Source organism: Fistularia commersonii, chromosome 3 (genome assembly GCF_037954325.1).
Source record: "Fistularia commersonii isolate RoL2024-O1a breed Wild chromosome 3, RoL_Fcom_v1.0, whole genome shotgun sequence".
NCBI classification, from domain to species: Eukaryota; Metazoa; Chordata; class Actinopteri; order Syngnathiformes; family Fistulariidae; genus Fistularia; species Fistularia commersonii.
The window spans coordinates 15594998-15620948 of NC_141286.1; the positions used below are offsets into that span (position 1 = coordinate 15594998).

Consider the following 25951-nt stretch of genomic DNA (forward strand, 5'->3'; position numbering starts at 1 on the left):
TATCGTTTGGCGCTTTATTTGAATTAAAAATGAAGTAAAGCTTTACATTTTTTCCAAAAAGCCCCCCCCCCGCATGTACAACATTGTGTGTGTGTGTAGACCCAAAGATGCACTTATTCAGACACAAATATACTGTACATACATACATACAGTGAATATATTTGTAGTGTTTCTGTCACTTGTTTTTTTTTAGTCTTTGCTTTACAGATATACATACTCATATGTTCACACATTTGCATTCTCAAGGAGATCTATATATATACATGTATATACACACATTCATTCTGTCTGCCTGCAAAGCCGCCTCCTGCTAAACACAGGAAAAACCAAGGAGCTTGTGGTGGATTTCCACAGGAACAGACACACCCTCACCACGGTGAACATATAGGTGACGGACATTGAGAGAGTCGTCTCTTTTAAGTACCTGGGTGTTCACCTGAGCAATAAATTGGACTGATCTCAACATTAATGCTCTATACAGGAAAGGTCAGACTATGTCTGCTGAGGAGACTAAGGTCCTTTGGAGTGCAGGGGGCTCTCCTGAAGACCTTTTTTGACACTGTAGTACCATCAGCTGTTTTCCTTGGAGTAGTCTGCTGGAGCAGCAGCCTATCAAGCCTATCAATGCCTGACAGGAAGAAGATTGAGTTCTGAGTGACACGGCATATATTGTGCACTGGGCAACCTTAGAGGTGTCTTTGTTTCCCTTTATTGCCCTATTTTAAGAAATGAAGATGGGCCTTTCCCCTAAACTAATTAGCACTTAGAGCAGATGGCAGCAATGCGGCTTCTGGGTCTATAAATAGCATTTTGTCTTACTGTTAGACATTTACCTGCTTTTCTGTTGGCCCCAACACCCTCATGCCCAAGATTTTGTTGTCAAAAAATAGAACAGTGGGCATCAAGTGTAGGGTTTTCCCAAGAAAAATGACCACTTCTTATTTGTTCGTTGAGGTTGATAAGAAACCTGTATGCTTGGTGTACAAGTTTTGGTGCTCAAGAAATGTAATCTTCGGTGCCACTATGAGACTCGCCATGGTGAGAAATACAACAAAATGCATGGAGAACTGAGAAAACAGAGGATAAATGAATCATATGTGGGTTGGGGAAACAGCAATCTGTTTTCACCCAGAGCTGACAGGTCAGTGATGCTGCCATGAAAGTCAACTACCTAATTGCTAGCAAAATAGCATTAGCATCAAAGCCATACACTAATGGGGAGTTCTTTGCATCTAAAGTTGCATGCTAAAGGCTGCAGAAATCGTGTGTCCTGAGAAATAACAAGCTTTTGCTAACATTAGCCTGATGAGGAATACCATGGCATACAGAAGTTCAGAACTATCGACAGATTTGGACAACCAATTCAAACGCAAAGTGCAGTCATTTGTAGCATTGTCTGTTGCAATTGATGAGAGCACAGATATCACAGATGTCGCACAACTGGCTATGTTCATTCGTGGAGTTGATGAGATTTTGAATGTCACAGAGGAGTTGCTTGAGGTGCTGCCTATGTTAGACACCACAACAGCCGAAGACATTTACCATGCTGTCGTTGGTGCGCTGGACAGGGGGACTGTCCCCTCGCTATCAGCCTGGCTCCAGCTGTCTACAGGTGCACCTTTAATGATCAGGTAGAAGACGGGCGTTGTGGCAAAATTCAAAGAGAAAGTACAAAGTCACAAATGGAGGCGGGTGGACATTTCAATGTATTTTGCATTGCGAGACATTGTGCAGTAAGTTGTTAAAAATGGATTGTGTCATGGAAGTGGTTGTCCGAACTGTTAGTTTCATATGATCCAGAAGCTTGAATCATTGTCAGTTTGATCATCTTCTCATGGTCTTCCATATGGCACTGATGTAAGGTGGTTAAGCCAAGGTGCTGTGCTAAAGTGCTTCTTCGATCTTCATAAGGACAGTAACGGTTCATGAAGAAAAAAGGTAAAGCTGTAATGGAATTACAATGCACACAATGGCTTCAGGACCTTGCATTTATGGTTGATATTACAGAGCATTTGAATGATCTGAACAGAATATTACAAGGGCGCAAAAAAATTGTCACACAGTATTATGAGAGCATACGAGTATTCAAATGAAAGCTCACATTATGGAAGAAACAGCTTGCAAGTGGTGACACTGTTCATTTTTCCTCATTTTTTTGTCTGAGAGGTGTATATGTATCTAGGCGTTAATGCTGAAATTAGACCATACAAAGACTGATTGAAGATTGCAGGATTGCTGTGGGAGTCTGAGAGATGATTTCAGGTCTTTCATGAACTCGAGACAGAATTTGTGTTTTTTCAATCACCATTCACAGTCGAAGTTTCTGATGTGCCCTCAGACATGAAACTTGAAATAATTAATTTGCAGTGCAATGTAGAATAGAAGAATAAATTTGCCGATGGGGGCTTGGAAACAAAGTTTTGTCAGTAATGAACAATAATGTAAAGCTGCGCACAAAGCTCACACATTAGCATTTAATTGACATTCTGAAATTGTCTGCCACTCAGGACACGATGCCTGATATTGATGCACTTGTAGAGGCTAAAAGATGCCAAGTTTCAATAGCAAATACTTAGCAGGGGTGAATCCTTTAAACTGCTACTTTAAACATTGTCTGCACTATGAAAAAAAAAAACAGCTGCAGCTAAATGAAAATTTCCTGTGGTAAATACTGTATAATTTGGTGTTTGGTTGAAAGGAATACATTTTCTAATGCATGCCATGCATGTAGTGTTTTATGTTTATATTTTACACATAAACAAGGCGAGTAACAAGTTTTCTTTCTTAATTGTAGGGCCAAAATAGCTGCTACTTAAGATTTAAATATGTGCAGAGTTCATTTAGGTTTTCAGCATTGGTTTCCAGATGTTTTTTCTTAGGAGTTTGATTTTTTTCCAAAACTATGACTGATGGCCTACAGGGAACCAATGGAGATTGAACTATTGCAGGTCAAAGAAGGAGAGGAGAAAGGCGTGTTTGGAAGCAGAGCGAGAAGAGGAAAGGCAAGAGCCCGGGACTGAGAGAAGGGAGTTTGAATATTGGGTCTATGACAGGAAAAGGTAAAGAGTTGGTTGACATGATGCCGAGAAGAAAAGTGGATATACTGCGTGTCCAGGAGACCAGGTAGAAAGGTAGTAAGGCTAGAAGCTTAGGAGCAGGCTTTAAGTTTTACTATCATAGTACTGACAAGAAGAGAAATGGAGTAGGAGTTATTTTAAAGGAGAAGTTTGTTAGGAATGTTCTGGAGCTGAAAAGAATGTCAGATAGACTTATGAGTCTCAAACAAATCAACGACTTCCAATCCAAACGGGAAATTGAAGGTGTGATGCTCAACGTTGTGAGTGGCTATGCCCCACAGATGGGATATGAGTTTTAGGAGAAGTTCTTGAATGAGCTGGATGAAGTGATGCAGAACATCCCCAGAGATGAAGGTGGTAATTGGAGACTCCAATGGGCATGATGGTGAAGGCAATAGAGGAGATGAAATGATGGGCAGATTTGATATACAGGATAGGAATGCAGAGGGACAGATGGTGGTAGATTTTGCAAAGAGGATGGAAATAGTTGTAGTGAACACTTTTTCCAGAAAAGACAGGAACATAGGGTAACTTATAAGAGCGGAGGTAGGAGCACACAGGGAGACTACATCTTTTATAGATGAGGTAATCTGAAAGTGACTGCAGTCACTGATCTCTTGTAGTGCAGGTGTTATAGGTGTAGTTGTAGGTGAGAGTGTAGCCAGACAACATAGGATGGTGGTTTGTAGGATGACTCTGGTGACAAGGAAGATCAAGACGACAAAAGCAGAGCAGAGGACAAAGTGGTGGAAGCTGAAAAGGGAGGAAGGTTGTATGGTTTTCAGGGAGGAGTTGAGAAAGGGTCTGGGTGGTCAGGGAGAGCATCCAGATGATTGGACAACTAGTGCCATCAAGGGGACAGGTAGCAGGGTACTTGGTGTGTCATCTGGAAGGAAAGAAGATAAGGAGACTTGGTGGTGGAATGAGGAAGTTCAGGAGTGTATACACAGAGAAAACGGTCAGCAAAGAAGAAGTGTGACACTGAGAGGACTGAAGAGAACAGACAGGAGTACAGAGAGATACAACGCAAGGTAAAGATTGAGGTAGCAAAAGCAAAACAAGGGGCGTACGATGACCTCTATGCTCGGTTGGACAGTAAGGAAGGAGAGAACAACTTATACAGGTTGGTGAAACAGAGAAAAAGATGGTAAGGAACAGGTCTGGGTGATTAAGGATAGAGGGAAATGTATTGACAGATGCTAGAAGAGTGCTGGGAAGATGGAAAGAGTACTTTGAAGAGCTGATGAATGTTGAAAATTAAAGTGAGGCAAGGGTTGAAGAGGTTACTATTCGAGACCACAAAGTAGCAGAGATTAGTAAAAATGAAGTGAGGAAGGCATTGAAGAGGATGAAGAACAGAAAGGCAGTTGGTCCTGATGATATACCTGTGGAGGTGTGGAAATGTTTAGGATAGCAGCGGTAGACTTTCTGACTACATTATTCAACAGGATCTTAGAAAGTGAGAAGATGCCTAAAGAATGGAGACAAAGTGTGATGGTGCCCATTTTTAATGATAAGGAGGATGTGCAGAATTGCGGCAACTATAGGGGGATAAAGTTGATGAGCCACACAATGAAGTTATGGGAAAGAATAGTGGAAACTAGACTGAGAGAAGAAGTCAGCATTTGTGAACAGGAGTTTGGCTTCATGCCTAAAAAGAGTATTACGGATGCAGTATACAGTATTCTTTGAGAACCCTAAGAGAGAAGGCCAGAGGGAGCTGCAATGTGTTTTTGTAGACCTAGAAAAAGCAAATGACAGGGTACCAAGAGAGGAACTCAGGTGGGGTGTGCTGTAGGGGTAACAGCAGCTGACAAGGCCACTGTGGAGGTAGAGCGCATTAAGGGGTTTATTTGACAATGAAGGTTAATGGGGAGCTGTGCTGGGGCAGGGTTGTCTCTTGGGAAAAGTCACAGGGGTCTCCAGAACTAGGAGCTGGACAGGGGTGACAGGAACCAGGCTGGCAAGGAGAGGTGTCAGGGGTCACAAGAACTGGTGAGAAAACACAAGACAAAGCGTGTCGGGGATAATGAACTAGCAAGGAATCAACCGACGATCTGACACCAAATGTGCTGGTAGCAGGTTTCCCTTATCCTTTGGTTGATGAAGCCTGATCAGCCACAGGAGTGCCATACACACTCCTGTGGCTCCATAGTAGTCCATACACACACACTACCTGAAACGTAAGGACTAGCAGGGATTCCACAGTAGTGCAATATTATATTTATTTCTTACAGTGAATTTTGGTTGCCATACAAGAAGTCTTGAGGATTTGAGGGGACGGGGGGAGAAAGAGTGCAGTTACAGGAAATTTCTCTCTTTTCATTTCAGTAATTAGTTGACTCTATGATGATTCAGCAGCACAAAATTACAGCAACATAGAAAACATGAACACAAGTCTTTTTTGCACAAATTACCGAAAACATCTTAGTCTCTATAAAGACTTAATTAAAGAATAAAATCTATTTATGAGAAAAAAAAATAGACAGAAAAAGAAATGCTGGACGATGATAAAGGTGAGAGGAGTGTTGAAAAGGGGAGTGGAGGTGGGTCAGTTAGCCATGCCTGTCCTGAACATGGCCTGGTGATGTGTCACTCCACGGTGAAGATTTTTAAAGATTCCTACATCTACTCAGCTCTACATTTCCACACAGAAAACTGTTGATCCATGTCCAGGAAACAACAGCCACCGCTAATATTTTTGGTGGATTTATGCATTTACACACACACACACACACACACACACACACACACACACACACACATATATGTGTATACACATATATGTGTGTGTTTCATTTAGTTTCCTACCAAGATGGCCTGCAGATATATTCTTTAAAATGTACAAGTTTTTTTTTTTTATATACTTTTTTTGTATTTTTTTTTACTGTTTTAACACAAATGCTGAACACTCTAGACTCTAGGGTTTTAGAAGATGAGAAGTCTAGTCAGGCAAATGGTGCTCAGAAGATACCTGGGTTTGTGGTCACTCGATTGGCCAAAATATCTGAAATCTACTGCAGTAGACTGTATCTAGGCAATACTTTATTAACCGAAACACAGACAAGTGATCGCATCATGATATGTAACTTTAAAATGGGAAAAGAAAACACAACCAAGGAGATTCATTCAGAATAAATATTGCTTCTTACATAAACCATAAGTCTAATAATATCCATTTTTATCTATATAATATTTCTGTATTTGGCAATCCACACGTCAGTGTTAAACAGCTTTTGTTCAGATAATACTCTATAAAACTTCATAGAACTCTATACAAATCTTTAAAAATACTGTGCTTTTCTACTCCTCCGACACGCTGCAGTTTGCTTGAAAACAAGTGACACGTTGGAGCAGGAACAGGGTTCTAGCAGCATGGTCCCGTGCCAGCCTCTGTACGGCTAATGTTCACAGAACACAGAGTGTTTGAATGTTTCATTTTCCTCCTTAGACGCTGCAACTACATGATGCCGGGGAGTGTGACATGAAACCAAAGAACTTCCAATAAAAACTGGATGTGGGTTTAGTGTCAAGCACATATCAGAGCACACTCTGAAAGAGCAAAACAAAAGTTCCACCTATATCAGAGCAAAGTGCAGCGGGGGAGCAGGAGCAGGGGGGGATCTCAGTTGTTTAAGGCATCCTCTGCAGGATGGTGGGGCAAGTGAAACCGCTGCTTTGGTCATCAGGTCAGCTCTGGCAAATATAAAGATACCTTCAAAGAATGTGTAATTTTTTTTTTTTTTACTCCTAACCTTTTTATAGATATACATATACTCAAATAAACATCTGTACTCATGTTAAACACTCTTATTTACACATTTCAGTGCAGGCTGGACATCTCCTTCTGAAGGGTCCCAACCATTGCTGACTAACACCTATTGTTCCTGCTTTATAAATGGTGATTTAATGTTATCTAGGGTGCTTATAACAAAGTGTAAAACACTGAGAAAATGGGACTTGGAGAAGCTTATAGTCCAGGTCACTCACCATTGGCTCATTTGCAAAACACATCATGTATATGCTCTGACTGAGATGTTGGTCAGCTGATTTTAGTGGTCGATATCGGCCTATATATGTCTGTATCATATATATATATATATATATATATATATATATATATGTTAGCTAATATGAAGCTTTGCAGATCGATATAGCAAAAATATCTAATCAGCTTTTTGTATCTGGGTCCACAGGTGGATTGAAATGATGTGTTCTTTTAATTTGTCTGACTAATTTATTACTTATTACTTATACTAATTTATTATTTATTACTAATTTATAATTGAATTTGTTATAAAAACGAAGTCTTTCAAATCTGAAGTGTTTTTCGGTCTTCGGGTGGATTTTGAGTCGACTTCATATGCAATTAAAATGTAATAAATGGAAATAAAATCTATTTTACTCTGAATATATCTTTTCGATTTTAAATGATCGTCTTGTGACATTAAATTCACACATTTTTGAAATCACGTCAGAGAGCAGGGAGGCATGTAGAGTAATGTAAATGCACTCTTCTGGTTCTGCTCTGAGCACTGCTTCACCCTGCCAGTTACTTATACAGGAAAAGGAGTCAGTCTGCCATGCGTTTTTCCCCCATGAAGAAGGACCACATTCTTCAAATACTATCGAAGGCTCACTGGAAGATATCATCTTCTCATAGACTTTCATGCTCAGAATCACTAGCCACAGCCGTCTGACCAGCTAGGATCTGATTCTGACTTCTGGTTCGGTTGTATCTAAAAAAATAAATAAAATAAAAAGAATAATTAGGAACTTGTGGTTAAAAATGTCCCCACTTAGGTTTAAATATGTCCTAACACTGCCAGTCATCTAATTTCTACTAACTTGTTGTTATGGAAAACCATCTAATAAGACTGTACCATAAGGGCACATGTATCCAAACAAGTTAATATGCTGATTTTGAGTAATAGGTAATAACAGTTGATGTGACTGATAGTCATTCACTAGCGATGTTTGTGTTTACAATTAATCAGTTATGAAGATGGAACTAATTCATCATGATCTGATAAACAAACATTTCATGCTCCTTGTATCAAATGCCTTCTATTAACAGTCAGTTGGGGTTAATATGTTAATAAAGGTCACAGAATCATAAATGTGTTTTTATTTGGAGCCCTGATAAATGTATGAAGTGTTACATAGGTCATGTGTCTATTAAGTTTACAGTACAAGTCACTGAGCGCATTGTTAACTGTTTAATTTTGCTGGTGAATAAGTCATTGGTTAGATTTGAAATTAGTAAATCTCTCCTTGGATAGAAAATGAATGATCCTGTGTTTTTCAGGGCAAATATACATTATTGAAGTATAAAAACATCCCATCAACCATCAATAAAGATCAACCCAATGTTTTCAAATGTTTAGTGAGAAGCTTTGTGTTCAGTGACTTCAGATATCAACTTCTGTATTAAGTTTAAGCACACTGCAAAATATGATACATTTAAATTTGTAAGCTAACATCACTGTTTTGGAATGAATATAAGTCACAGCAGTAAAATGTTAAATACCTGTAAAAATTCTTATTACTGCTAAATTGGATGTTAAATAGTGTTTGCTTGCTGTAAAGATATATGAGTATCACAATGTATTTACTGCCCGTTTCGCTTGGGCTCTTCAGTTACAACTCATCCATCACTGAGTTTGATAATGTTGAGTTGGGGGGTAAAATTTTCTTTTCTTGCTCTACAAATGTCACCGCTTTCACCTCGACTCTCTCCACTAACTTGCGGTATCAAACTGAAAAAAAAAAAATGACTATGCTGTTTAACATAGCAAAAAAAAACAAAAAAAAAAATCAAATCTCAGCTTCATGCATCCACCTTGGGGCTGTGGCTTTGCTTCAGTGGTGACCTGCTGATGGTGGAGAGGAGGGAGATTTGGCAGAATGAAGACAGCAAAGTGCACATGTAGAGAGGCGCTCTAGTTTCCTCTATATTGTGGATATGTGATGGATATATGGACACACACACACACGCAAACTCACACACACGCACACACACAGGGCTGGGCCTTATGGATATATCACATAAACATCATACACATTGAGAGGATTCCCCCTTGTATGAGGAGACAGTCAATACCACGACTTCATTTTTGGATTTTTTGGTCTTTAAAATATTTGAAATCTGAACCTATAAACATAAAACTTCTTCTTTTTCCATTTTGAAATGTTCATTTTCAGGAAGTTTGCTGATTTCCAGGCAAATTGTAATTTTGTGATTTTTCAGAGCTATCGTCTTGAATTGAACAGTCCTGATTCAAATTTCCAGAAGGGGATAAATAGAGGATAAATTATTTCAAAATTGTCAGCTTCTTGTGACTCTTTAGATGATTCCTTAGTTTGTTTGTAGTTTACCACACTTTTTTAAAGCAATAATTACTTTGTAATTAATACTTATGGCATTTTCCTAATATTTAAAAACAAATAATAAGGATTCATAAGGTGACCCTTGGTACAATAGAATTATAAAGTATTGATCTATATGTATATATGCGTTTATATTACCCAGCTCTCTCTCACTCACCCATACTCCAATGCATCCACACGCACACATGCACACACTGATGGTACCTTTTGGAGCATAAACTGATGCTATTTCTGGGTGAACATTTGTTCTGCTCCAAAACTTCAAGCTCAGATCTTGGTGTTGGTTTTCCCTGGATCATGAAGTGATGCCGATGGGATAAAGTTAGGTGGACAACCTTTGCTACACAGGTGCTGCTCCTGTTGTGACCGCCTCCTAACACTCTGGGGAGAAGAGGGCCATCACAGTAACAGTATGTGTATCCGCACTTTGGGTGCTTGTCTCGTATGGACGGTGTGTGTACGTGTGTGTGCGTGTGTGTGTGCCTGTGTGTGAGGTATGTGGACATATGATACGATTTTATATTCATTCAAACATGTCAGCTAATGTTCTTATTCGGACACAAACAAGTGGAAAACCATTAAATTAAATAGAACGAAATAGGAGTTTCTCTACAACCTTAGATGCACCCAGAAATATAACTCCAATAGGACTCTAGTGAAGAAATACTATTCTCTGAACAAACTCTAGCAAAGATAGAAAAGGAGCAACAACCAGCTCAGCTGGTTTCATGCACCCGCACTGGGGTGTATGGAAAAAGTCTTTAGTATTCCAAAGCAGTGGGTGAGCTTCAGTCTTTTAGTCAAATAAACTTCCAGACAAGTACTTTTCTCCAGTGTTTGAGGAAATAGTATTCCAGCATCTGTAGTTTCTGGACCGTTCTTCGTACTGGCCTCGCACAGATGTGACATAGCAGCTTTCCAGGAAGAGGTCAGACATGACCGGAGCGCTGAGATGAGGGCGGCGGTGGAGAATGAGAGAGGACAAAAACAGCAGGAGGCAGCATCAACTTGGACAAAACTTTCACCCTGTTGCACGGCTTGAGGTTATGTCAGATGAAGGTTGGTAAAACTGACGCGACCTCTCTCTCTCTCTCTCGCTTTCTCTCTCTCTCTCTCCCTCTCCTTGGCCCAAGCTCCATGCATCGCCACCCCGGCCTCTCTGGGCTTATCTGTCCTGCAGCAGCTTGAGGGCCCTTTCGATGTTCATGCGGTGGCCCACCCTTGTCACGCCAAGGTCTATCAGGTCCTCTTTCTGCAGCGAGGGCAGGTGGGCGCCCTCGATTTCATTGTCCAGGAAGGCGTCCCTGTGCTCCCCGAGGTTGAGGCTCTCCAGCCAATCGGCCACGTCGTGTTTGCTCCACAGCTCCATGGGCTTGGAGGCGAAAGGTTTCCCGGACGCTGCCACCGCCTGCATTAGCGTGAGGGGTGACGGCGAGCGCGAGCTCCCGCTGCCGCCACATGAGGAACTCAGGCTGTAGCCCCCGCCGCTGCCCATGGGTGGGGTGGGAAGGCCAAAGACGTCCGTGAGGGTGGGCGACACGGAGGGCGGCAGTGAGGAGCAGGGAGTGAGCGAGGATCCGGAGTCTGGGGGGCTGCAGGGGTGCGTCTGGGAAGGCAGACTACTTGGGGGCGTGGAGGCAAGGGCAGCAGCAGCCGCAGCATTGCTACGGATTCCTGAGTCTTCAATGGGGGGCCTGAGAGGGAAGAGAAGGTGACAGTTCAAATAAACCCGTCTGGGATCCTTCTTACAATTAAGTATCAGTTTGAGCTTTTAATATTTTGAACATAAACCATGAACCCCGCTCAGTGTTCTGATCCTGCCTAAGACTGAATATCCAATGAATGTCAATATATGTTAGTAAAGAAATAGCTCAGAATCAAAAGCAGTCCATAAATACAACACAGCGATGTGAGCAGAGTGTGGGGAAAAAAAAGAAAAAAAATGGAAAAGTTCCCTTAAGAATTTTGAAATGGCACATAAGATATGACCTCAGTTTATGTCTGAAGCTGTGACAAAAGATATTATTTTGTCTCACATGGAACGGACTGGTGTGATGCTGCTTCAACAACAGTAGATGGCGTTCAAGGCAGCAGCTGAAGGAGGAGAGGAGCGTGAAGGCAACTTCAATCTCCTCTGTCTTCCACTTTGAGATGAGTTATTGAACATTGGATGAATGGATGGAAACCCGCTGTTCTTTTCAGTGGATGGCTCAATAAGTGAGCAATTATCCAGTACATGTGACTGGTGTCTCAGCATTTAGCCATTAAAGGAAATGTGTTAATGTCTTTCCTCCCACAGAAGATGCTATAACCCATATTATGTTTGGGTCCTAATATTTAGGTCACTTGGAAAGAAAATAAAGTACACTATTTGCATAAGATTTTACTTTGATAGACATCACCGTGATTGCTCAGCAACTGAAACAGACTTGTCTTATATACAATAGGTGTATGTTATAAGGATTGTATTTGCCTCCCTGAGTGAAACAGGGTCACTGATTTGGTTATGGTGTTATTCTCTGAATACCGAGTCAATCATGGCTACCATTTCAACTAAAAGATGCAAAAATCCGCTAAGGGATTATGATACATTATTATTCGTGAAGTTTTAAATGACGCATCTCGCAGGGTCCCTGCGGTCGTACCTTGATCTGGTGACGTGGTCCTGTCAGGTGTCCATCATTGTTATTTCTTTTATGAATATGAAAGCTATTTTTTGTATCATATCATTTAGTACCACGTTAGTTTACTGTTACGTGAGCTACCGTTATTCCTGGAAGAGATCATTTGTGCTGAGCTCTTCCAACCCTAATATGCCTCACTGTCTGTCACTCTCTTGCTTTTTATCTCCCTGTTCTTCTCTCGCTCTCTCTTTCTACCCCGACCAGACCGAAGACTGCCTACAGTGTCTCCTCACCAAGGTCACCTAGTGCTTGCTCATGTTTATTGTACCTTGACTGAATATTACATTAATTGTAAGCTATATTTTTATATTTTATATTTTCAGAACAAAAGTATGGTTTGGTGACTGATGTGACACCCCAGGAAAATGATAAATCTCTTAGCTTACGTTGTGTTTACGGCCTCTGATCAGTCAAAATGTAGATGCACACCTTTCCCAGCAGCTCTAACATAGGCCGGGGCCTTCAGGTGCAGCATCAGCACACGGTGGTTCAGTCCACCCACTGATGTCTGACGGCAGGCTGCAGCGGGGGGGAGGTTGGCTTCTACATTTTTATAGGCTTTGCAACACAAGGGGAAGCTCAAACAATACAAGGGCGACTTTAATGTATCAAACTACTTCATCAGCAAAAACACAATTTTTTTTTTTATTTCATCTATCATAATTGAGATCAGCAAGATCAGCCTCCTGAGAACCAAGCTGTGCTTCTTTTATACACAAGCTGGAATCTACAGAATATAAAGCATTAAAGTAATCATCTTTGAACATAAAAAAACTTTTGTACACAACAGCGTCATCACAAAGGAACTATTTAACTATATAGTCCTATGGTCTTCTAATTGCAACTTTGTAACTAGCAGACATAAGTTATCCATATGGCTTCCAAACTCGCATTCACACCAAGAATAAATCCAAAGCATAAAACTAGATGAGTTTACCCCATCCTCACTGACTTTACTGTCTGGACCTGCTGCAGCAGTTTCACATCATTCAACAAGTTTCAAAGGGATGGTTGTTCTTTGTGTCATCTAGTGATATGTACTGTATGTACAATAAAAACAATAAATAACAGATCAGATGAAGTACAAAGTTTATAAATCCCAAAAAAGTATCACATAACATTGGGATAACTTTTATTAATTTTCAGTTTAAGGCATCATGATATTAAGATTTTTTTTTGCACTTGATTCCAAGCTAAAAATATCAAAGTATGTAATAATTTGCACCAAATGCAATATTTTCTTTTTAAGGAATTTATCATGCCATCCAGACAGCAGGGAAGCCATAAATTATCAAGAGATGGACCACCATTGTTACATCTGGAATTTTCATCCGCTTTGTAGCCAGAAAAAATGGAGAGTGCCATCAGTTTCCTTAAGGAGCCAGGAGCCAAATAGCTATTGTGAAATGTATTTTCTATTATAACTCACCTCTTCCCTGACAATTGACTGAATTTGAAAATGTTTATTCAGAGGAGTTTTCACCTTAAATTGCCAGATGAAACCAGATGATTCAATGTGAGCAAAATTAACTGGGAAATATATCTTTGAAATAAGATGGTCTTACAAAATGTCCTGAAAGGAAAACTACAGAATCCTGAGTGTTTGTGTAAAGGTGTTTTTATTCATTTATCTTTTTTTTTACCTGCAGCCCCAGACAGGAAGGATGTGATGGATGTGCTGAAATTTGCAGGAGTGACACACACATGCATACTGGCACTCACACACTGCACACTGCACACACAGAGATAGCCCGCGGCCACGTCACACACACATCACACACACAAAAAACACCACATGCACAATGATCACATCTTTCTTAGACTCCCGCCGAGGATTTTGTTCCATGTGGAGCTTCTGCCTAACAAATGGACCGAATAGTCAACATTGTGCTAATGCTGAATGACTGTAATGAGAATCCAGGCTAGACCAGACCTCCTAACTGTCAAACAGACTTTTCCCCAACATTTGGAAGATACTCTGTGTAGCCCAGATCTTTCGCTCCTTTACTTGTAACATATGGAACAGCCTCAGGGAAGTGAAGGGGACTAAGGGGGTCAAACTGCCAAAATGGAACTGGGCCATTCAAAGTGCCGCTTGCACCAAACTTGGCAACTTACTGGAAAATGCAAACGTTTCAGCAGCAGCTTTTCCACGGGGAGTCGTGTCGGGTGAATGGGATGGGATGGAATGGAGATGTTAGACATCGTGTGATTAAACAACATTTAAGGACACGCACATGTAAAAACACAGGTGGAGTACAGAAGCTGTGAAGAAGGGGAAGCACTGAAGAACATGACACATTTATGAACTGATGATTCTGTGCCATCTGTCTGCCTTCAGCTTTTACAGCAACTAACCATTTTTTAATCCTGTCTCCAGCTCCTTTCTGTTTTTTTTTTTTTTTTTTCAATGTAACAAGATGAACGGAACACCTGCAATCAGTGCAATCAGCCATGCCAAAACATACCGATCGGTATCTGTGTTCTGCCATCAATAAAACATTTTTGGGTACGGGAGCTAAAGTGATGTAAAGAGTGTGTAATTGCCTGTTCAACTAATTAGCATAGACTCGTTTAGCTCCTATGACCTTGTTACCATTTCTTGAAGTCATGAAAAGTCGCACGTCGCAAATGAGGAAGCTGATTTTCTCTTTAAGAGTGTAGCAGAATATTTAGGGTAATAGGAAAAAATACATACATTAAAAAAAAAATATTTCTTATTGGCACAAATACCGACAGGCAAGCCTCGCCTGTGTCGGCTGGAGACCAGGACCAATCCAAACAAAATTTATCACTGTGTTTGTCAACAGGATTGGGCAAAAAGGAAGAAAAAAAAAGGAAAGAAAGGGGTGATTTATCCAGAAAATTTGATAGGGGGGTTGAAGAAGAGGAATTCAGACTACCTTGAGGCAGATCTATCAGCAGGACCACGCATCAATGGACTGACTCATTTCACTTTGCTCTCGTAAAATATACTTTGCGATCCGATGAACAGCCGGATATGGGGAATATCATACCGACCACTACAAAACAACGAAGCATGCATGTCGTTTCCCCGACTAGGCTCCTGCATTAGGTTTTGATTATGTTCTCTATGAACAGACGTCTCCATTAGGTGTTTGGGCCGGAATACAAGTCGTGCCGATGCATACAGTTCTTAATTTGCCGTAGGTGATGGTGGTGGTGGGGGGCGGGGTGGGGGGTGAGGAAAGAGCTGCAGGTCTTGGACAGCAATGTTTTCTCCCTCTATTTTAATGTTCGGCATCGCCTCAGAGTGCATTAGTAGAGGTGAATCAGAGGTGAACTGCAAAGGGTGGTGCCAAGATACGGCCCCAACCTTCGTCCAGTGATTCAATAAATGGATGAATCATGCAGCAATGAGTGTATAAATTCACTACAGGGAACCTCCAGTGAATCTGCGTGCAGGATAACTTAACTCCCTGAGTACTGAGCCTTTTTAATGTGTTTCAGATAATTTGGATCTCCAAAAAATAAAAGCTTTAAGCCTAGCGCCTGTTTTTGAACCTAAACTAGTTTCTTTTTGTAACATTGATCTTCTTAGTTGGGAAAGATTTGTTGATTTTACAATATAACATCTACAAATAACTATTACCATATATTGCCCTTAATTATTGAACAAAACAGTAGTTGCAAAGGTACTTCATAATCAGCAGCTTTGTAAGTACATGAAAATGCTAACCCTCTTTCAACACAGCTTTAATGTAAGTATCAATCTAATTAAATAATGACTGTAAAACAACTAAAAAGCCACGTTTCATTGAGTGACATTTGCTTCTACCATGGCGAGGAGGCCCCCAAAGTATAAAAACGACAAATGAAGTAGAATGAAACAAAAAGAGAATCAAGATCAGAAGATGTTATATTCCCTGGCATGTACTTGCTGTCTCACAGCTTAAAAATATATTGTCAGTTCTACAGGACACTATCTTCTGCAACAACATCATTTTCTGAAAAACAGGAAATAGTAGCAATGTCCGTGCACAATTGGACACCTGAACAAGTTAAGGCCCCAGTGATTCGAATTGATCTGAGCAGACCAACAAGCATCAGTTTTGTTTGTAAAAGAGACAACTTCATACAGATAATTCGACTCCAATGCTGCTTTTGAGACTTTTCCCTCATGATGAGACTATACAGTCAAACCTAGGAATTTTGTCCGAGTCAAATCCTATATGTATCTCACTGATGCAAGGGGAGCCAATAAAGGAGGCATTTGCACTGCAATTAGTTAATATGCTGATTTGAAATTATATTCTTTGCTGTAATTCTTTTTTAGTAGCAGGTTATTTGTGTATTGTAGTGCTACAAAAACGCTAAATATTCCATACTGAGCACTGCATTTGGACATGACTTGATGGTAATGGTTTTTGCTTTTATGTGCACAGTTCATTTGGTGTTGTCTTAAATGAAAGAAATATAGGTAGCCCAGTGGTTAGTGCTTCCAAATTAGAGCGCGAAGGTCCCTGGTTTGATTCCCACTGGGGGGCCCCTTGTCTGGGTGGGTCTTATGTGTCTTCCCACCAGTCTAAAAACATGTGGTAGACCCTGGAGACCCCCAAAGTGAATGGTTGCATGTGATTGACTGGCCCCGATCATGAAGTTCCCAAGATTTAGTGTAATTTCTTTACCTTTTGAAACAAGAGCATCACCGAGACCTGGCCTCTTGACTTTCATTCATATTTCTTGTAGTTCCTCTCAAGGTTTAAGTCATGCCTACGTGGCTTTTACCTTTCAGTGACAGCCTCCAGTATTTATACAGCAATAACAAGTATAAAATACACATATCACACAATATTCGAAGATAATGAGGGCTAAGCAGGTACACCTTTGTATAGTTATGATGGGCTATTAAAGTAATGGGATTACTGGTCTTGAATCAATTTCGGTGCAGTTTAACAGAAATCCTCATTCACTTGAGATTCATGTGCGTAAATATATGTGAAAACCTGCAAAAAAACAAAGCAAACATCTGCAGGCTGATCTTCAAGCAACAACGGTGAGGATTAAGCATTCAGTATTAATGATCCTCCAGCACGCCTTGGCTTTTCTCGTAGTGAATATACAATAATTCTACTCTTTTGTGGCAGCTACAAATAGTTTAATTCAGCACGTCCATTATTGTTTCTTAACCATAAAGAGTGTAAAATAGTCAGACAGAATCTGGTAATTGATCTGCTGTCAGCAGTATGAGGGGGAAACATAAGTAGCTTGAAAGAACAAAAACATATTTTCATATTTGCAAAACTGTTTTCATTTACTTGAGTTCTACTATAAGCTATTTTTCATTTCCTATCATCGCTTATCACCTTCAACACGCACCAATCAAACGCACCAAGTTCCTGAGCATGTAAGAGGGAGGGGATTGTGTTATAAATGGTTGGGGATCCTCCCCTTGTCCAATCCACGTGTCACATGACTCCATTCTACTTTCAAGCACACACCAGCTCACACATGAAGGGTCACACTCATTGCCATGCTTGCCTTTATTTATAGAGAACTGGATGCACACACACACACACACACACACACACACATACTCACACACTGATGCAGTCTGACTCGGCTGTGCTGGGTTACATAACGGTGGCCCACTAAAGCAGTGGCACGTGACCTGCATGAGCTGATGTTGAACTCTGCTGAGGGTTACGCCCGCCAGCCTCCTGCTCCATCTCTCTTACACACAAACGCATGGATGTACCAACACGCACCCCTCCCCCGACTTGGGCTGACATCACCATGGGCCTCAAGGCCGCTTTCATGGGCTGGTTGCTTGGCAACCACTCCGTCCACAGGCACAACCGATGTACATTTAATCTGAGAGGCTAAGAGACAGGGATGAAAAAAAGAACACTGAGGAAAGACATAAATGTCCAATGGAGGAAAACTGATGTTACTGGTGCTGAAGACGATTGTGAGAGGGAGAGGAAGGGAGGGAAACAAATGAGATGGAGTGAGAAGAGAAAGAGCGAGGAAGGGCATGTGTGAATCTAGGTCATCCTCTGTGTGTCTATATTGCCATCTGTCTGACGCTCATGGAGGCAGGACCGCATCTACCCACTTCATACACCCAGTTCCTCAGTGGCTGTGTCCACACCCGACCCCAAGACCCTCTTGAGCACCGGGTTGATAGTCAGAGACCCCAGTGGTGTAACGGGGGATCAGTTCAAACTCCATCCAACACGCAAACGCCCCTGAGTGACAAACCAAAACGCTCCTGCTGAAGGATGCCGGTTCACCTGCGTCAGCAATCACAACGGTCAACATTTCACCGGACCCATTGGACCCTTTCTTTCTCTCTTCATCCCGCGGAAGGACTACTGTACTCGTGCGTCTAAGTTTGTGTGACACTGAAGCTCTTCAAATGAACAGTCATCTAGTGATTAGTGAGCAACAATCATACTTTCTTAAAATACACAATCAATATATTCTGCAAATATAGAGGGATCTCTTTGTACCTCTGTCTGTCTGCTTGGTGAGAATCTTAGCAGTAGTTTCGGTGATCTACCGTTTTGCTTTGCTGATCTAATAAACAGACCTCCGGCTGACTAAACCAAACTAAACGTAACAGATATCTGCCAACTGCCAAGGAAGTCGCAGATAAAAGTGTCACTTTAACAAGTGAAGTTACTGCCCCCTCCTCTCTGAACAGTGTTAGTCTTCACGTCTCCTTTTTCCCGTGGACATATTTCTCAGTTATTTGGTGTATTACTCCTCCTTATTGATATTTCTGCTCTTCTTACTGTTCTCTTTTTACTGTTGCAGAGGCAGCATTTATCATATTGTCCTGTCAGTTTTATGCAAAAGCGTCCTGTCTATCTTTCTCTCATCATCTTCAAGCGGCCTAACATTATTCTGAGTTTTGAGCTTCAGTGTTGTCCTTTCAGTTTCTGGTGTGTTCTTCCAAATAAACCTCAGTTCTTTTGGTTCTTGCTGCCTACTTGCCTCTCCCACACGTGCTGGAAGGACGTGTGCTGATGAGACTGCAGACCCACAAGCAGAGCTTTTTCTTCAGATACAAAAATGTAGTCATCAATAGATGTGTTATTGCAGTGGACTCACAATGCCATTGTTAAGGGTTCAAACAAATAAAGCTGGGTTTTCATTATTCCTTTCATATTAAAGCTTAGGCATCATTTCGTAAACTATCTCAGTTAAACTACCCTTTCAACGTAAACAATGAATCCTAAGATCCCAGATTTATCGGTTACGTTTGAGATAAATTCTGGTTCATTTGCAGGCATGGTCCTTGCCAAAATTACTTCATATTTTTCATATTCTCAGGTAAAAAAAATACCTCAGAGATTTTTACAGGCTTTTAAAGAAAACCAGTGAATATTATGGGTCAAGCAAAAAAAGTGAAACACACTGTGTCCACTTGTGGTCTGGGGGTCACAATACTTATCTGATGTAAAAAGATGAAATAAAATTAAAATTTAGCAGTCCTCATTGCAACTCGGCAGCGTGACTCATGCGGCTGAGACCAACAATTACAAGACAAAAATCCTGACAACACTCAGCTGATGTTACAGCACAAGGCTAAGGGAACCTCTTGAAAGTTTACGTAGCATCCAGTTTGAAGAGGTTACAGATTTTTGTAAATCTGTCAATCATAATTTTCATTTTAATTATTTGCTATAAAATGTGGCCAGTTGAAAAGAGTTGAAAAGACTTTTAGGTTGGTATGTATCTGACTGAGATTTTGGGCTTCATTAAGCGGTTCAAACAGAGTCCACAGTCAGTGAAAAGGGGGTCAAGAAAAATATATATTATATATAAAGATATATAATAAAAATATATGCCCGTGATCAAAAGAAAGAGAAAAGAAAAAACTGTCACTTTATTGGATTTACAGTAATTGTTTGTGATGTGAAATTAGATTTGGTACAATCTCCTCTTTAGATCAATTCCCGATTTGTAGACTTCAGAATGAAAACAGTGTGATAAAAAGCACTTGGTTCAATCTCTCAGCTCTGCTGTGATTACTGTGTTTTGTTTTAATTTGAATTTGATTTTTAAAAGCAGTGCTATGGTTTTGCTTTGAAAAAGTGCTCAATATTCATTGAGTTTACTTTGGTTTTGTACTTCGCTCGTACTGTGTAAAATCAGGTTGCTGCATAAACATATAGTGTTTTCATGATGTTTGTGTTGGAACTTCTTTGGGGACTTTGGGACTCAGGATGATACGTCTGCAGATGACTTGACCCTGTGCTCACTTTATATATATATATATATATATATATATATATATATGCATATATTATTTTCCAATATTTCAATTAATAGAAGATGTGTATGAGTATCTTTATTTTATTTATGTATTTATTCATATAGTGAATTAATATATACATATATAGTAAATATATATAGTATGTAGTTTGTAAATATATATATACTGATTTTTTTTTTTTCAATATATTTACTGATTTCTATATTTATATATTTACTGATTTCAAGAACCTATGATACACAGCAATTGTAGACAACTCTAAAAATCATGGTGTCTGCACATTCCGACAACTGGATCCCATATTTTCACTTCCTATATACAAGACCAATGGTGTAATTTAAATGAAATACAGATATTAACATTCTGAGAGTCAGACTTTCGTTGTTAAGCATCTTTAGAGCCCTTGTGTGTTGAAACCAGAGGGACTTTTTAAAGGTTAGAGACTAAAACTGCCAGAGTAGACGAAGTACTTCTCTTTATTTGCAAAAAACATTTACTAATTTGGGGACAAAGTGTTTACTTTTAAATAAAAAGCAACAGCCACATCAAGCAATGAATGTGTATTTTGGACTCCAGTACTCCAGTAAGCACTCCAGTAAGGCCATCTGAAGGGGGTGGACGGTCATGTGATTCATAATCAACAACTTGGTTATTAAAGCAATAACAATTATTATTTTGTTTTTATTTCCATTGTAGTTCAAATTTACATTCATACCCAATTATAAAGGTTAAGAATCTTAATAAAACTTACAAAGCTGCATAGTTGCATAGAATTATTGGACATAAATGGGATTAAAAACTAACATTTATTAGTGACCACAAAAAAAGACTACCATACTACATTTTTACCATCTACAAGTTTATTTTTTATAATCCAGAGAGCAGAGGTTCTGTGATTAAGACTTGTTTTCTGCATACGGGTACTTCTAAGTTAGCAGTTCTAAATTAATTTAAATTCTATTAATTTCATTTTTGCATTTGCAGTTCTTATGCTGATGACCATAAAAAACATAAATGCTGATGAGTTTACGTATGTTTTCCATTTTACCAATTTCATGCGTTGAATGGATTTTATTTTGCACGTGATTTATGACTTGACTTAGATATGACGGCATGAACAGATATATTATAAATCTATATATTTTTCCTGATCCCCAATTAATTCTTAATTCCTAATCTCCCTGGACATATGGTGACTTTGTTTACAAATGTTAAAAGGCTCCAAAAAGATTACCTTTAATTGATTAACTTGAAAAGCTAATTGACTCATCACCGGCACATTCAATCTCCATTTGGTCATTCAGTTTTTCTGCAAACTTTGTGTGCTGAACCTAAGAGCACACTAGAAAAGAAATTTAATATGTGGCCATCTGATCAACTGGCGACTGGTACAGGGTGAACCCTTCCTCATGCCCAATGACAGCTGGGATAGGCTCCATCCCCACAACCCTGAGTGCAGGAGAGCTGGTGCAGACAGCAAATGAATTAATGAGTGACAACCATTTAAATAAGTTATATAAACATAAATAACTAGCCTTTTCATATCTGCAAGTATACCAGCAAGTAGTCACTGATCAGGCATATCGTATCTTAGCAGAAATTCTGGAAAATCAGTGAAAATTTGTATTCCTGATACAGTTAAATACCGCCATGCCTTGCGGTAGCTACAGCTTCTGGTTGTGATGCCGTGTTTTCAGTGTAAAATCTCTCTGTATGGTTTTGTTTGGGAACTTTTAGCTCTATATTCATGTTACAAATATCTGGCATACTAAATAACTTCATAAATACATTCCCTGACTGAGTATAAGTTTTGCCTAGTTTAGAAGTTTAGACCATGGCAGGTTCACAGTTTCATTTCTTTCATCTGATGGCAGAGCCTAAGCCACATTTAAGAGGAGGAACTTTAAAAAAACAAAAATTTCCCAAGTATCTGCAGCTAGATGGCCGCTGTTTGTCCTGACTGGAACCTCATATTTCAAATCTGTTATGAGTAACACATTTTTTCTTGAAATCATAGCACCATCTTTGGTGAAAAAAAACTATTGCTTCAGGAAACGAAAGCTCAAGCATTGGTTCTAGGAAAACAGTTTACTTTGAGAGGCTGCCAGATGCGTCCACCTGAATTCTGAAGCGTAAGAAAACAATACTACAACCTCCTAACTCTTCAATGAACAAGTACAATAGCTAATAAAGCAATGTATTTTTTTAATCGTAATAGCACAAGGACAGACACTTAAGCTGTAAAACGTCACTGCTTAATCATTGTAAGATTAAACATAAGGCAATGGCAACAAAGCCACAAACCAGGCTGATTCACTATGCATTATTAATCATTTATTCTGTGCCAGCACATCTATATTAACATGAGGCCGTATTGAAATGAGCTCACACATCTAAAGAAACATTGAATAATGAAAGGATATGGTGGTAGCATTGGGCTCGTTCGGCAGTGACTGAAAATCAAGAATAAAGGAGTTACTGGTGATACCACTATATTATAGTTGATGTCACACCACAGGATTTTGGATCAAATTCCATTTATTTATTTCTATTTCACCGCACCATAAAACACTCCGATTAGTTTTGGTCAGCATGTTTCAAACGGTAGTGGTGTAGGCAAATGCAGTATGAATAATATGTAATGAGCAGTGAAAGCAGCAGTAGGTTTAAGCCAATGAGAAGATGATGGGGGTTGGTGAAAACTTAACTGTTGTCATATGCATGTGCTGAGGATAGACGGACAATGATGGAAGTATGAGTGCATGCTCTGATTTAATATTAGCAATAGTTTTAACAGACTGACTTTGCTTCCAGACAGGACCTCTTCGAAATACAAGGTTAATGTTGGAAAATATCCCATTTGAAGCCAAACCCTAACATTTTACCACATCTACAAGAACGATATTGCGAATGCATGACAGATTAATCTTCTGGGGACGACAAGTTAAGCATTTTGTTTTCCAGCTATTTATCCACCTCACTTCCTGTGATATTTCAGTAGATCTTCTTGAAACATTTGAAGGGAAGAATTAGTGTCCATAAACAAACAGACCAGAATCAAAAGACAGCTTCACAATTGGAATAAAAAAAATATATGTCCCAGGTGAGTTTGACCCCCTGGATGATCTGCAAATGAGTGTAAACCTGTTAGGTTCTCATTCTTTTTTAGAGTTTGTACATATCTCTCTATCTCTCTATCTCTCTATCTATCTATCTATCTATCTATCTATCTATCTATCTATCTATCTATCTATCTATCTATCTATCTATCTATCTATCTATCTATCTATCTATCTATCTAATAAAAGCAGTTTCCAGAATACACATGATGTTAATAAATATTAAGATGAGTGTGCAGGATCGATAATCTTTTCCCCTTGATTTGCCAACATCTTCAATGGCAGCACCCACAAGTATCATACTCTTCATGTTAACTCAGAAATGCTCACCATACCCCATTACTGACACTCTGAACCTTTATTTCAGAAATTTCTCAATGAATACAATTAAAATTGCAATTCCAAGTTAATAATCTCCCATGGATGATATATGCATGAATAAAGGCATGTAGCCAGTGAAAAATAAACTAAAGAATATTTTTCCATCTGTGATTAATATATTGTAAACATTCACCCAGGCCAATGACTCCAAAGCTAATACTATTAAACATAAAACCCAAGCTGATGAGGCTAAATACTGAAAAAAAAATGCATAGAGTGCTCTCTATTGAGATATAAATACTAAGAAAGCAGGTGATGAGACCTACCTGAGGATGGAGGACACAGAGGGGCATGAAGAAAGAGGAGATGAAGGAAGTACAGTAGACTGGAGAAAATGGAGATGAAAATGAAAATGTGTGAGTTAAAAATGAAAGTACAAGGTGTAAAGGTCAACAGACATGACTTTGAGCTGTAGATGATAGACGTGAGGACAATATGACAGTATGTGCTGCCAAGCCTGACATGACATGCGCAGTATCTGGGTGTCACAAAGTAAGCAACCAAGATAGACGTCATCTTGTTTATCTAGTAGACGGAAAAAGGAAAAAAAAAACAAAAACAAAACAAACAAAAAAACTATAAACTGAGCACCCCGTAGGATTAGACTCTTTCCATCTACTTTATGCACCTCTGATGAGCGATGGGAGTGCCCATACAAAATGCATGGAAGTAGTTAATTATTTATTGAGCTTTTTATTTCCCTCTTGTACGGGGAAGATGTGAGTTAAAAAAACCATGAGCTGAGCTGGTTCAGGTGCAGGGTCCATTAAAATGTCCCACTTACTGCAAATTTGAGTCTTGCATGTCCTGGATGACTGAAAACATCTTGGGGGTCTTGGGGAAGTCAAGCAATACTCACTGTTCCCCTCCATTCCTAGATAAACAATGTTCATTTTTCTTTTTAAAGCCAATAGGGACAATTTTGTTTTTGTCCTTTTGGCATTTTTCACCAAAAAAATAAAAATACAGAAAAAAATTATTTTTTGAAAAAAATAGATAAATGCTATATAGTGAGTTTATTACTGCACAACAGCACATTATATTATCCCTTCTATTCATAAAGTAACAGAGTATTCTGCCTAGTTAGAGGAGACGCAAATATAAGGCAGGCCATATCCAGCTCAAGGCCTGCTATGCTTTATGTTTTCTGAATATTGGAATTCTTCCTGGTTTACGAAACACCTTTGGACTTTTTGGAGGGGCAAAGCTTTAGACTTAAACAAAACCAAACTTTAAGGCTGTCTTCTGTTACTGGAGCTGGTGTTTTTCAACGATGGGCTATTGATCCCTTCTGCTTAAGTTAATATCCATAATATGTATGGCGGTAGGACACCTTTGTTAAAATACAGTTTCATTGAACAATTAAAATAGAAAAAATTTTAGAGACAGGAGAAAAAATAAGTCGATAGAAAAGGAAAGAGAGCAAAATGTGATACATGAGAATGGGTTAAATATATGTTGAGAACTACATCCAACACTGATGCAGCTCGTGACTGTTGGTTTACAGAATTTATAATCAATAAGCCTAGCATTCAAGATCAGAAAATAAAATCACAGGAGAGAGATATTTTGATGTGGGTCAATACTACAACATTCCTCTACAATGACAAAGTGACCTGCAGCCATTTGTCAGATTTATCCTTCTAAACCAAAACTTGGTGTAAGAGATGCAAATTGCTAGATATTTCCTCAAGTGCACATCAGACTCAAACAGAAAAAAATTGCCAGATTTCAAGATTTCATTTGAAATTGGTCTATAATATACAATAACTAATCGTTTTCACAATCACAAGTACAGAGTGTCACATCAACATCCAACATTTGTTTGATGCAGGACAATCTACCCAACCCCATCTGAATATGTGTCTGTATTCTTTGCCACACAAAGGTCAGCTATCACTCAGCCAATGGAGAAAGAATGTCTTGCACCAACACCAACCACAAGATTCTGTCTCATTCTTTAAGAACGATCCCTCCTGAGGAGAACATTTTAAAGCTGAGTATATCTGCCAGGAACTTTCAGGGATTTTAGGATATGTCCTACCAAACAGG

General features: G+C 39.4%; 1 protein-coding gene across 1 annotated transcript in view; it reads right to left on the reverse strand.

The window, feature by feature from the left end:
• Positions 1-5285: 5285 nt before the first annotated feature.
• shank2b (SH3 and multiple ankyrin repeat domains 2b) overlaps positions 5286-25951 on the reverse strand; it is a 150962-nt gene continuing 130296 nt past the window's right edge. The window contains exon 25 of the mRNA XM_086140296.1: positions 5286-11161. Within this exon, the coding sequence (XP_085996422.1) occupies positions 10633-11161 (529 nt within the window). The 3' untranslated portion in view covers positions 5286-10632. The remainder of the gene's footprint in view (positions 11162-25951) is intronic.